Source organism: Lotus japonicus, chromosome 1 (genome assembly GCF_012489685.1).
Source record: "Lotus japonicus ecotype B-129 chromosome 1, LjGifu_v1.2".
NCBI classification, from domain to species: Eukaryota; Viridiplantae; Streptophyta; class Magnoliopsida; order Fabales; family Fabaceae; genus Lotus; species Lotus japonicus.
The window spans coordinates 54373827-54388973 of NC_080041.1; the positions used below are offsets into that span (position 1 = coordinate 54373827).

The 15147-nt window shown below is 39.7% G+C and overlaps 1 protein-coding gene across 1 annotated transcript in view; it reads right to left on the reverse strand.

The window, feature by feature from the left end:
- Window positions 1-15147, reverse strand: part of LOC130728569 (callose synthase 10) — a 72960-nt gene that overhangs the window by 19605 nt on the left and 38208 nt on the right. The window contains exons 32-36 of the mRNA XM_057580078.1: window positions 3789-3923; window positions 3573-3641; window positions 3318-3489; window positions 1661-1775; window positions 780-899 (exon numbers count right to left, since the gene is read on the reverse strand). Of these exons, the coding sequence (XP_057436061.1) occupies window positions 780-899; window positions 1661-1775; window positions 3318-3489; window positions 3573-3641; window positions 3789-3923 (611 nt within the window). The remainder of the gene's footprint in view (window positions 1-779; window positions 900-1660; window positions 1776-3317; window positions 3490-3572; window positions 3642-3788; window positions 3924-15147) is intronic.

A 15147-nucleotide genomic window follows, 5' to 3' on the forward strand; every position in this document is an offset into this window, starting at 1 on the left:
AAGTCAAACCACAGAATTTGGGTAAAGTACAATAAGAATATTCCACGAGTGCAAATAGTTATGTGCCTCCCATCTATAGATATTGATAAATGATCATTGCATGTAGAAGTCAAACCACAGAATTTGGGTAAAGTACAATAAGAATATTCCACGATTGCAAATAGTTATGTGCCTCCCATCTATAGATATTGATAAATGGGATACACACACTAAAACAGGTTCAGCATAAAAACCAACAATTTCCAGTGGAAAACCCATGTTTTACGAAGTCATAAGCAAATACAGAATATTCAAACTTTTGGGGTAGAGTTAGACCTACCTCGAACCCGAACTACAAGACCGCCAAACAAGCCCTAGTGAGTAAACATCTATCTTGGCATGAAATCAAGATTCAGAAATACTAGATTCAAATAAAAGTAAAGTGAAAAGGTTTAATTTAATCACCCAAGCGCATACAATTTATGGTGTTCAACACCATAATACCACAAAGCCAGAAAAAGCAAAAACTTAACCAGATCTTATATAGCTTTTAAGTATACATAAATTATGGTGGAATCCCCAATTATCTTAAAATGCATAATGCAAAACGACAATTCAGATAAAACAGTGGACCACCAAAACATATTTATAATGTAGTTGCAACATGACAAAGAAAAGAACTGAGAGAACCTTCCATTTCCTTAATTTATTACAATTTGCCAACCATAGTGCAACATGGAAAATCTTGTAACTGAAAAAAGTAAAAAACTTGGCAGAAGCAAGAATGAGACATGTCATACCTGATTCATGTCAATAGTTTGAACAGCATCACCACGTGTAAAAATTATAGCATGATTTTGATTTTCTGGTTTTCCTTCACCAAGTTTTGGATCCCCAGGAAGTCTAATAGAATATATTTCCTATATGAAAGTAAAGAACCCGTCAAAGAAAAAAAGAATAAAATGATAAAATAGAAAATGTAAAATAAAATCAGTATGTCATCAACTTCATTTAGATAATAAATTAATAATCCACGAAGCCGGAATGACAAAGCATTCCATCCAAGAACAGCAAAAAGGAAGATTGGCAATGAAGATAAAAAGAAATAGGAGTAAAGAACTAATGAATTACAAATCGATTGCTGCACGTAAGATAATGGGCAACCCAGATCTATAAAGTGCCCAGATAATGGGTGAACTTATAAGTACATACTTTTATCCTACGAATAACTACAAAGAATACTAAAATAAATAGATGGATAACAAAACTAAAAAAATATATTGCCAAAAAAGTCCATGTGGAGAATACAACGCGTTTAAGCCATAAAAGCAGTCATCAGGCGTATTAATCTGATATTCTTATATATTAGGGAATACCAAGTGGAGACTCAAATAAGTCCCACATTGAGTAGATTAGCTAGTGTACAAGTGTATATGTAATAAAGAACACACACACCCATTGCCTTAAGCTTAGAGTTTTGTGGTGGTGTGTGGTTCAAACTTATAATTCTAACATCATAGATGGATGAATGGATTTTCAGACATTACACAGGCCCACTCTAAAATTGCATAAAGTCAAATTATATAACGCATAAATTAACACTAAATATTTTAAGCACACCCAAACAGGTTTGAGACTATCTAATGAGCAAAAACGGATGTCAGTAGAAGTTTTTTTCTACCTGATCTTTCCCATTAATATCAGCTTTGACAAGCTTCGAATAAAACACTCGTGGGGTGCTTGCATCAGTTGTGCTTTCATCAACATGAATGAAAGCAACTCGGAGTCCCTCATTCCTGATAGCAAACACACAAACTTAATATTCTACATTTTAAAAAGCAAAGTAACCAAGAAATTCTACTTTGTAGAGATATTACAATGAAACGAAAATTTAACAGCAAAACTTTAGTGATAGACAAAATGCTCCTAGTGAGATGACATTAATCAACATCCTGCCAAATTAGAAAAGAATTTATATAATTCTAAAGAAAACAATTGAAAACTTCAGAGTTCAAAGGCAAAATGAGAGATAATTAGGAAAAAAGATAGAACATAAAGTGATAGAGACAAAATGCTCCTAGTTAGATGACATTAATAAATATCCTCCCGAATTATAATAGAATTTATATAATTCTAAAGAAATTTTTTTGAAAACCTAAGTGTTCAAAGGCAAAATAAGAGATATTTAGGTAGCGTTTGGTGTCAGAACAGAACAGAACGAGACAGAACAGGAAGGAACAGGACAATAATGTTGTGTGTTGTGGTTGGCAACTACACCACATATAGAACAGGACAATAAGATTAATTACACATATATCCTATCATGTTTAATGTTTGGTTAAATATAAAAAGGGAATTTAATAGAATCATTTTTATATTTTTTTAATCTCATCTTCAACCAGTTATTCACGCAAAATACAGTTAACACCACTGTGTTCTTCCCATTGACTTTTGTTATGTTGGCAAATTTATATATGCAAAGAAGAAATTCATAAAAACAAAAGAAAAATATTGAAGCAATCATGTTGGCCAGAAGGAAATTTGGATCGAATTAACAACTGGAACGATTGGATTTGATACTGCAATCGATGGCAATTACTTTCGTAGAAAAATGGGAATGCAGTTGTAGAAAAGAAATTTTGAAGAGACGGCTTGATGTAGAAAAAAAAGGAAAGATGAAGGAAAAAACCTAAGGGTAATTTCGTATTTTATTAGCGTGTTCTGTTCTGTTCCCTCCCGCTCCACCCTTTTCTACGGAACCAAAGTGTTCCGTTCTAGGAGCCTTATGTCCTGTTTTGTTCCCTCTTAAAAACATGACAAACACAGAACAGAACCCAGATGTCCCGTTCTGTTCCCTTCCCACCTGTCTACCAAACGCTACCTTGGGAAAAAAGATAGAACATATTGAGAGAGATCAGATACCAATCTTTGAGGAAATAATAATAAAGGTTACTGAATCTTCGGAGAGGTTCTAGTATCCATAAACAGTCTCTGTTAGCTCTATTCAAATGTAACCACAACTGTTAGCACAACCATCTAGCACTCTGAACCATACTCTAACTAACTCAAACAACGAACTGAAACAAATTTGCAACAAGTATAGTCCATGCAAAAACACCTTCACAGAACGAAGACTGCAAAAACGTGCAATACAAACATACACACCCACAGAAAGATAGATCCTCTCAAATTTCAAAGTTTGTGATAGACAATAGGTGGCATCTAATGCACACTTCAAATACTCTATGTCTATGAAATATTAAGGAAGCCACTCACACCAGGCTAATTGTAAGTATTCAAAAAAATAGCACTAGGGAAAAGATGACATTTTTTTATACCTCTGTAACAAGAGAGCAATATCAGCAGCTTCTGGTGCCTTTCGCTGCTTTTGTTGACCATATATTTGGCATGATACAACATAAGTAAACTTTAAGTCTGCTTGTGCTCGTGATTCACGTGACGATTCAAAACCTTGACTTGTAATGAAGTTGTTTTGCGAATTACTGTCCACTATTGATACAGCAGATGTCAGCAGATATACAAGCCAAACCGAAAATCACCAAGTGTTGCACATAATATTCTTATGTATTTACCTCCCAGTGATCTGCTCTCCAGATAGCTCTGTAGCATTAGAGCCCTCCTATAATACATCATACCACGCACTGCAAATGAAAATAAGCAATGTTGCAGGATCAAGAAAAATCAGTGTAAGTGTTCAAGAAAAAACCAAAATTACCGGAAATACATTATTACGCCATGTCTGTCAGAGCAGAAATAAAGACAGATAAGATATGCTAGGAGTTTATAACCTGTCCGAGCCAGAGTCTGTCCTCGATAAGAAGCCCAAAATCGAAGCTCCAAGGAGTCAATGGAACTTTCTTGAAGTTCTGCATCCTCAGTAGAGACTCCTCGACCAATTCTTTCCAACAAGTTGTCCCATTCATCTGTGTTGAGATATGTAGATAAAATAAATAGGGATAAATATATTTAGTATATTTTATCTTTTATTAGGATAGATCTTTTCCTTATTTAGCTATCCCTAAACTCTTGTATATATATATGTACTCAGCTTCATGGAATACTGAATCAGAATATTTCATTCAAGTTGGTACCAGAGCTTTCTGATTCAAGTCTCCCTCTGGTTTACTAGTTTAGTTTAGGGTTCCAGCCGTCGTAGGCTAACCCTTATTTTTACCGGTTAGATTTCCGGAAGCAACCACCGGCCGCCACCACTGCTGCCGGCTGCTGCTACCATAGTCTGCTGCTGCCACCACCGTGATCAGCCGCCTCTGCTGCCACCGCCAGCCACCGCCGCCGCCTGTCGCCGCTGACAATTTTTCTGGGTTTGCTTGTTTTTCTTCCAGGATTCCTCTTCTGTGGTTTGTTTCTGTGTTTGAGGTCTCTTGTTTCTGTTTTTTGGCCTGTTTCAGTCGGTGAGCCTTTCGTTTGAAGTGTGTTTGGATTTGTTTGGTTGCGGTTGTTTTCCCTATTTCTGGTTGTTCTTTTTTTCATGGAGGATTTGCTGAAGGATAAGCCTCCCAAGGGTGAGAAGAAGAGTCTCATCTCATTCGCTTTTTCTGGGACTCCTGTTAGCACTTCTGAGAAGTTGAATGAGGCAAATTATCTAGATTGGTCCAATGCTGTTGAGATCTGGTTTTTGGGTCAAGGTTTGTCAGAGCACCTTACTAAAAAGTGTGCTGATATTGATGCTTCTGAGAAGAAGGAATGGGACAAGGCTGATTATCAACTTGTTTCTTTATTATACCAGGCAATTGAACCTAGACTGATTGTTCACTTTCGTCCCTACAAAACATGTTATGATGTGTGGGAAAAGCCACAGGACATCTATGCTAATGATATTCAGCGGTTGTATGATTCAGTACGTAATTTGGCAAATCTCCGTATGACTGATCTTAATTTGCCGTCTTACCTGAATATTGAAAATGTTTAACTGAATTTCATTGATTGTAAAAAACTGAAGAGTACAATTGAAGATCTCTCTATTTATAGAGAGTTACAAGCTTGCATAAGAAGCTAACTAATTCTGTTATGCCAGCTCAGCTTTGACAGCTAAGCTTAACAGCTAAGATAACTAACTTGACAGCTAAGCTAATTACTAGAGTAACTAACTCCATAACAGAAACTATATCTGACTATATATTATACTCTAATATACCCCCTCAAACTCAAGGTGGGTGAGAAACAAGTTTCTCAGCCACATTGAGTTTGGTTCTAAGTGCTTCAAATCGAGTAGGAGAGAGGGCTTTGGTGAAGATATCTGCAAGCTGATCAACAGAAGGTACATGATGAACAAAAAGAGACTGATTCAGAACTTTTTCCCTGACAAAGAAAATATCTAGTTCCATGTGCTTTGTCCTAGTGTGAAGCACTGGATTATGGGTCAAAGCAACCGCCCCCATATTATCACATAAGATTCTTGGAGTCATGAATGGAACATGAAGCTCATGAAGCAATGATTGAATCCATAGCAACTCAGCAGAAGTGTTGGCCAGACTGCGCTACTCTGCTTCAGTACTGGATCTGGCAACCAGTGTTTGCTTTTTAGAGGTCCAGGAGACATGATTTGGTCCAAAGAAAACACAGGAACCTGAGGTTGACCTTCTGTCATCAGGGTCAGAGCCCCAATCTGCATCACAATATGCAGTCAATGGCACTGGAGTATGTAAGGAACAAGGCTTAATATGCAGGCCATGATGAATAGTGCCCTTTAGATACCTAAGTATCCTTTTGACAGTCTTCCAATGTTCTTGTAGAGGCTGACTGAGAAACTGGCAAACCTTATTGACAGAAAAACTAATTTCAGGTCTGGTGAGAGTTGCATATTGCAAAGCCCCCACAATGGACCTGTAGAGTGTCGGGTCTTCAAAGTAGTCTCCCCCATGTCTGCTGTTGAAAATCTTCAACTGAATTTCATTGATTGAAAAGATGATGAATACAAGAGAGATTACAGTATTTATACTATGAGATTTGTTAGCTTGCAGAAGAAGCTAACTCTAACTAACCTTGACAGCTAAGCTTTGACAGCTAAGCATGTAACTAACTCTCTAACAAACCTGCCAGCTAGGCATAACTAACTGAACAGAACACAGTCAGCATTTACCTAATAACACTAAACAGTAACACTAACATAGCAGTAACTATATTACTCCAATAGGTCCCCTCAAACTCAAGGTGGGGGAGAAAGTGATTTCTCAATCACATTGAGTTTGTCACGAAGAGTTTCAAAACGAAGTGGTGATAGAGCCTTGGTAAACAAATCTGCCAGCTGATCAACAGAAGGAATGTGATGCACAAAAAGAGACTTGTTGAGAACTTTTTCCCTCACAAAGAAGATGTCAAGCTCCATATGTTTAGTGCGAGTGTGAAGAACTGGGTTATGAGTCAAAGCCACTGCACCCATGTTATCACAAAACACCCTAGGAGGAGAAAAAGGAATCTGCAACTCCTGCAAAAGAGACTGAACCCACAACAGTTCAGCAGAGGTATTAGCTAGGCTCCTGTATTCGGCTTCAGTACTCGATCTAGCCACCAGGGTTTGCTTCTTGGAGCTCCAAGAGACAAGGTTTGGACCAAAAAAGACACAAGAGCCTGAGGTGGATCTCCTGTCATCAGGATCTGATCCCCAATCTGCATCACAAAAGGCCACAAGAGGGACTGGAGTGTGCAAACTACAAGGCTTGAGGTGCAGGCCATGAAAGAGAGTACCCTTAAGGTATCTTAGGATTCTTTTAACAGCCTTCCAATGCTCTTCTAGAGGCTGACTTAGAAACTGACAGACCTTGTTAACTGCAAAGCTGATCTCAGGTCTTGTTAAAGTTGCATATTGGAGAGCACCAACTATTGATCTATAGAGAGTTGGGTCAGCAAAGTAATCTGCTCCATATTTGCTGAGTTTTGCTCCACTAACCATGGGAGTAGAGATCCCCTTGGCCTCTCCCATTTCTGCCCTTTCAAGAAGGTCAGTTATATATTTAGTTTGTGTCAAAAGCAAGGACCTGTCCTGAAGATGATGCACCTGAACACCAAGAAAGTAGTCAAGTTGGCCTAATTGCTTCAAGGAAAATTCAGAGTTGAGGTGCTGCACTACTTTCTGAACCAGAGGCAAGGAATTGCCTGTAATGATAATATCATCTACATAGACTAGTATGTAGATGCAGCAAGTTGGAGTGTAGAAAGTGAAGAGAGATGGATCACATCTACTTGGTTTAAAACCATACTTCACAAGGGCTGACTTCAATCTGTCAAACCAAGCTCTTGGGGCCTGTTTAAGGCCATAAAGAGCTTTGTTAAGTCTGCAAACAAGAGATTTGTCTTCATGCTGAAATCCACTTGGTTGCTGCATGTATACCTCCTCTTGAAGAGCTCCATTTAAAAAGGCATTATTCACATCAAGTTGATGAATATGCCACCTCTTAGTAATGGCCAGGGAAAGAATGAGCCTAATAGTTATAGGCTTCACCACAGGGGAAAAGGTTTCTGAATAATCAAACCCCTTGACTTGATGGTAACCTTTGGCCACAAGTCTGGCCTTATACCTATTGATGGTGCCATCTGCATTTTCCTTCACCCTAAAAACCCATTTACAACCAATTGGCTTCCTATCCCTGGGAAGTGGAACCAATGTCCATGTATTGTTAGCAAGCAATGCATCATATTCAGCCTTCATTGCAGCTAACCACTTAGGATCTTTGAGTGCTTGCTTGGTGGTAGCTGGTTCAGCTTGAGTAAGCAGTAAAGTTGGAAATAATCTGGGCATGACTATGCCAGATTTTGCCCTTGTCTGCATAGGGTGAGTATTTCCCACTGGCTGAGGAAGAGGAGCAGAAGAGGAAGAACCAGTTGAAGCTACTTCAGTGGCAGTAGCTGCTGGTGTAGGTGGAGATTGTTGCTGAACAGAAGCTTCAGCCTGAGAAGAATTCCCAGAAGAAGAGGCTGCAACCGAGTCTTGACCTTGAAAGGGCTGCTGGTGCTGAACAGGAACTTGAGAAGCTAAAACAGGAATTTCTGAAGTGATTCCATGTGCAGATGAATCAGACCCAGCAGAGGAAAACAGGGTAGGATAGGGGAATTTAACTTCATCAAAAATAACATCCCTTGACACAAAAATCCTACCATCACCATCCATGCATTTGTACCCTTGATGAGATGATGAGTAACCAACAAACACACATTCCTTGGACCTGAGTGACAGCTTAGAGTGTGTATAAGGCCTTAAGTGAGGGTAACAAGCACAACCAAACACCCTAAGTATCTTGTAATCAGGAAGAGTCTTGAACAACTTGAAATAAGGACTCTCATTGGCCAAAACAGTAGTAGGAAGACGATTAATAAGAAAAACTGCAGCCAGGAATGCATGATCCCAATATTGAGAAGGCATTTTAGCAAAGGCAAGTAATGAAAGGCCAGTTTCTATGATATGGCGATGCTTCCTTTCAACACTACCATTTTGATGGTGTGTGTAGGGGCAAGTCAATCTATGCACTATGCCAAGCTTAGCAAAATGAGATTGTAAAGGTTTAAATTCAGTGCCATTATCTGTTTGGACAGCCTTAATTTTCAGATTAAATCTTAACTCTACCATAGCTTGGAACTGAAGAAAAACAGAGGAAGTTTCAGATTTGTGCCTAAGTGGATAAATCCATGTGAAACGAGAGTAAGCATCAACACAAGTTAAAAAGTAAGAGTAACCACAAGAAGACTCAATGGAGGAAGGGCCCCATAAGTCAGCAAAAACAAGCTCTAAAGGTGTAGCATAAACAGTAGTAGAAGAGGAAGAGGGTAACTTGTGAGACTTTGCTACACAACAAGCTGAACATTTAGAAAATTTTGCTTTATTAGACAAGGATATATTACATTTGGACAAAGCAGAATGTAAAGCCTCATGATGAGGATGACCTAGCCTACAATGCCACAAATCATAGGCAGTAGGATCTACATTATTAACAGAAGACACAAGAGAAAATGAACTAGCACTAGGTACACTTGAAGATGAACTAGCACTAGATACATTTGACAAAGGAACTGAAACAGAGAAGACAGATGGAGCAGCTACTGGTGAAACAGATGTAGATGAAACAGATGAAGCTGGAGGAAGGGTTGGAACATGCATCCCTTCAAAATTGTATAAACCATCAGGACCAACAGTTCCTTTGAGCAAAACCCTAGAAGTTTCCTGACATTTGACAACACAATAGGATGAGTGAAACTCAAAAAAGACATGATTATCTCGAGCAAACTTGCTTACACTAACTAAGTTCTTTGTGATGTTAGGAACTAGAAGCAAATTATTCATAGTGAGTGTGGTGTGTTTATGATAAGGAGATGGAAAAGAGGCATGTCCAACAGAAATAATAGGCAAACCTTGTCCATTTCCCATGTAGATATGATCATTACCATTTAGGGAAACACTGTCAGAAACAACTGAGGCATCATTGGTAACATGATGTGTAGCTCCAGAATCTGGAAACCATGAGCTAAGATTCGCTGCAGCAGGAGTGTGAGAACCAGTAGTAGATGAAGTAGGTCCAGTAAGCATAGCCTGTGGAGCTCTAACTGGAGGATTTCCAGGTCTTGATCCACCAGAAAACTGAGAAGAGTTCCACTGTGAACCTCCAGATGGTTGGAAACCAAACTGCTGAGCAAAATTTCCCATGCCTAAACCTTGAGGAAATTGACCAAACATGTTTGGAAAGCCTCCATACTGTGATGTACCAAACTGAGAAGGTACACCAAACTGTGGAACACCACAAAAGGGAGAGAATCCAAACTGAGGCATCATCTGAGAATGCATAGGTAGTGGCATACCAAAACCAGTTGGCTGCATGCCAAACATGCCAGTAGAACCAGTAGAACCAGATGATGAACCGCGATGATAGCAAACACTAGCATCATGCCCATACTTCTTGCAAATCTGGCATTGAACACTTCGATTTCCTCCTCTTCCACCGCGAGAGTTGTTACTGCCATTGCGACCACCATAACCACCACGAGAACCACCATAACTGCCGCGATTATCATAGGAACGATCATCGTAGGTGTTTTCAGAGGAACCTGAAGCATAGTTAGCCTCAGAGGTCGCCGGCGACGACGTTGATGAAGAAGACGACGACGCCGGTGCAGGTTGCGTCGCCGGTGGCGCAGCTTGAGAAAGGAGCGCTGACGGAGGATTCGCACTCAACTGACGCGTGCGAGAACGCTCAAGACGCGCTTCATGCGCGATAACCATAGCTTCAGCTTGCGAGATCGTGCAAGGGAACTCGCGACTGTAGATGATAGTCATGAGATGACTATATTCATCGGGAAGACCATCAAAAATCGCTTCAAGGTGCTCGCGAAACGATACAGGATCTCCGATCGAGATCAGAGCATTGACGATGGCCTTGATTCGCTTGAGGAACTCAGACGCAGTCTTTGATCCCTTGGTTATGGATCTCAATTCCGATCGCAACTGCGTCGATTGTGCAAGCGATTGTGCTTGAAAGAAATCAAGCACAGCTTCCCAGATCTGCCAGGACTGAGTGCAGTTGACAACTGTTGGAAGCACTGATGAAGACAGAGACGAGAGAAGCCAGGTGAACAAAGCAGAATCCTGTTGATCCCATACCTGATATGCAGGATTCTCTACTGCATTCACGCGATCCTCCTCACTGAGAAATCGAGGAGGAATATCAGGATGAACAAGAAAATTCTGCAATCGATGAGTTCTAACGATGCCTTCAACGTGCTGCTTCCATGAGAGAAAATTGGAATCATCAAGCTTCAGAACAAGCTTGTGAACCAGAGAAGAAGAGGCCAATTGTGGTTGAAGAACCGCAACTGGAACAGGAACTGCAGTTTCTTGTGCATGACCTTCATCAGCCATGGTGATTGAAGAAGAAAGAAGAAAAACGAAAATCTAGAGAGAGAGATCTTCAAGGATCGTACTCAGCTCTTGATACCATGTTGAAAATCTTCAACTGAATTTCATTGATTGAAAAGATGATGAATACAAGAGAGATTACAGTATTTATACTATGAGATTTGTTAGCTTGCAGAAGAAGCTAACTCTAACTAACCTTGACAGCTAAGCTTTGACAGCTAAGCATGTAACTAACTCTCTAACAAACCTGCCAGCTAGGCATAACTAACTGAACAGAACACAGTCAGCATTTACCTAATAACACTAAACAGTAACACTAACATAGCAGTAACTATATTACTCCAATATCTGCTCAATTTGGAACCACCAACCATAGGTGTAGAAATTCCTTTAACCTCAGCCATGTCAGCCCTCTCAAGGAGATCCCCTAGGTATTTGGACTGAGTTAAGAGGAGTGATCTATCTTGCAAGTGGTGTACTTGAACACCTAGAAAATAGTCCAACTGACCCAACTGCTTCAAAGCAAACTCTGAATTAAGTTTCTGAACTACCTCTTGAATAAAAGGCAAGAAATTTCCTGTGATGATTATGTCATCCACATATACAAGAATATAGATCACATTGGACTTGTTGTGAAAGGTAAACAAGGAAGGATCAAGAGCAGGGTACGGTCCTTGAGGCCTTTCTCTCTCAGATTTTTCTTAGGTTTTTCTTCTTCTTCTTCATCACCATGGCTGATGAAGCTTCTGCTCCTGCAACTCCTATACCTACTCCAGCACCAGTTTCAGTGACTCTGATACCATATTGAAAATGTTTAACTGAATTTCATTGATTGTAAAAAACTGAAGAGTACAATTGAAGATCTCTCTATTTATAGAGAGTTACAAGCTTGCATAAGAAGCTAACTAATTCTGTTATGCCAGCTCAGCTTTGACAGCTAAGCTTAACAGCTAAGATAACTAACTTGACAGCTAAGCTAATTACTAGAGTAACTAACTCCATAACAAAAAGTATATCTGACTATATATTATACTCTAATACTGAATAAGTCAATGCTGGTTAATGACGATTTGAAGAAGGTGTTGGAGAAACTTGACAATATGTTCATGGTCTTTGTTTTGCATGGTCTCCATAAGCATCTGGAATCCGTTCGAAACCAGACCCTTACTAATCCCAATATTCCTACATCGGAGGAGCTTATTAACCGTTTACTTCGTGTCCCGTCATCTGCCACTTCAGCTAGAGTTGAATCTCATACAGCCTCTGACTCCTCTGCTCTCATATCAAATTCTTTTGAGTCAGGGGGTCGATGCCGTGGTCGTAAAGGTGGTGGACGTGGAAGAGGAGGTAGAGGAAATCTCCATTGTTCTTACTGTAAGAGGGATGGACACACACAGTGATGCAGCGGAAGTCATAATAGGATTGCAAGCGGAAGTCATAATAGGATTGCAAGCGCAAATCCTAAAGTTAAGGGTTTCTGGAATCAACCAGAAAGGGAGATAGCCAGCGCTAAAACTCTCAAAAATACACTGGAATCCACCAGAGTTGATAAACTGGAATCCACCAGAGTTTGAGAGAAATCTCATTTTTTTAATAATCAAAAACTTCCTAGGGCTTATGCCTTACAACTGCTTAAATAGAGAAATAGGAAAACCCTAATAAATCTAAAAATATTCTATTCTAAAATTAAAAGATCCTATTCTGAAAATAAAAATATCCTAATATGAAAATAAAAAGATTCTAATCAAATTAAAATACCCTATTCACAGAATAAAAAGATCCTAACCACAAATAAATAAAATTACTAAAATACTAAAAATATCCTTAAAAGCTCCTACATCAGTCTCCTCTTCTTGTGAAGAACTCGACCCCGAGTTCTCATCACAATAAAGGACTTCAGCTACCTCAAAATACCAGGATCAAAAGGCTTCCAAATTAAACCAAGGAGAGTGAGTGTTGAATATCTAATAAAAGCACATGGAAAAGAGTGTGGAGACTCCTGTTTTGAAACACTAGCGTCCATCTTGTTGATGTCAGGATCAAATTGTTTTCGCCGAATACCATGAAATTGAAAGAGGGTGTTTTCTGGATGAACAAGCAATGATTGAAACAACTTCCAGTAGCATGGAATCAATTGTCGGAATTGCGAGTTAGACAAGTTGGATTGCACTTCCTCTTGCTCAGGCATATTACCAAACAGATGGGGTGCAAACTTGGGAACAAGGACAGATCGAACCTGAGGCACAACCATAAATGTTGGATTGTAAGGTGTGACTACTGCCTCGATGCCCAAATTGACAGAGGTGTCTGCCTCAGATATAACATGGGGTGCAACCTCTGAGATGTCGTTATATCTAGGTAGAAATGAAATTTGAGTATCAGATTCCGAAGAAGTTGTGTGCACAGGTCTGGCAGATGGGCATGAATTTGATGTGGGTTTTGGTAGGGGTTGTGGCAAGGAAATTGGATTTGCAGTCGATAATATGTTAGGGTAAGGATTGGTAAGGTTTGGTGAAGAAGGTTCGTGGTGTGGAGTTTCGGTGGTTTTAGAGGTTGGGTACTGAACTTGGTAATAAGGATGATATACAGATGGTGAAGGTAAGGATTGGTCTGGCAGATGGACATGAATTTGATGTGGGTTTTGGTAGGGGTTGTGGCAAGGAAATTGGATTTGCAGTCGGTAATATGTTAGGGTAAGGATTGGTAAGGTTGGGTGTAGAACGTTCGTGGTGTGGAGTTTCGGTGGTTTTAGAGGTTGGGTACTGAACTTGGTAATAAGGATGATATACAGATGGTGAAGGTAAGGATTGGGAAGGTAAGTATATAGCGGAACGATTGTTGTTGTTGTCGCGCGGAAACCTATGTGGTTTTCCTCTCTTGTCTCGTCGCCGGTTACCGTTGTTGGTATTGTTGAAATGCGCCGATATAGCCGTCGTGAACGTCGTCATTTGTTGTGTCATCTGTTGTGTCATAGCAGTTAGGGCCGCAGTTAGGACCGCGGTAAGAGCCGCGGTAACATCCTTCAAGTCTGCTTTGGTCACTGGTTGATCTTCCATGGTTGATCAAGCAAAGAAAAGAGACAGGAAAAACCTGCTCTGATACCACTTGATGCAGCGGAAGTCGTAATAGGATTGCAAGCGCAAATCCTAAAGGTAAAGGTTTCTGGAATCCACCAGAAAGGGAGATAGCCAGCGCTAAAACCCTAAAAAATACACTGGAATCCACCAGAGTTGATAAACTGGAATCCACCGGAGTTTGAGAGAAATCTCGTTTTTTAATAATCAAAAACTTCCTATGGCTTATGCCTTACAACTGCTTAAATAGAGAAATAGGAAAACCCTAATAAATCTAAAAATATTTTATTCTAAAATTAAAAGATCATATTCTGAAAATAAAAATATCCTAATATGAAAATAAAAAGATCCTAATCAAATTAAAATACCCTATTCACAGAATAAAAAGATCCTAACCACAAATAAATAAAATTACTAAAATACTAAAAATATCCTAAAAAGCTCCTACATCACACAGAATCGTTGCTACTCTATAGTTGGATTTCCAAACAAAACTGCTAATATCGCACAGTCTATGGAGTCCAAGGTTGAATCTAATGGTGCAAAGAATCACTCATTCTCAGCTGATGAGTACAAGGAATATCTCCAGCTGAAGGGCGCTCAACAATCATCTTCATCAGCGACTGTTGCTCAAACCGGTAATTCTACGGTTTGTTACTCCCATTCTACACCTGTTGGATCATGGGTTTTGGATTCTGGTGCCTCAGATCATCTCACTGGTAATCCTTCCTTTTTCTCCAACTCATCATTACCCAAAACTACACACCATGTTACCCTTGCAAATGGCTAGAAAGTACAAGCCACCGGTGTTGGGCAGACATCACCTCTTCCTACACTACCTTTGAGTTTTGTTCTATTGGTTCTGGGATGTGCCATAACTTTTACCTCTGATTCCTTCTTCATACAGGACCGGAGTACGGGACGGATGATTGGAGCAGGATCTGAATCACATGGACTCTATTATCTACAACAACCATCTTCTGCAATTTGTGCAGCTGCTGCTGAGTCTCCGAGTTTACTTCACTATCGTCTGGGACATCCGAGTTTGGACAAATTAAAGAAGATGGTGTCTTACTTGTCGCAGTTGGAGTCTTTGGAATGCGAGTCATGTCAGCTTGGGAAGCATGTTAGGTCGTCTTTTCCTAATAGTGTCAATAAAAGGGCCATACGTCCATTTGATGTCATTCATTCTGATGTTTGGGGTCCAAGTCGTGT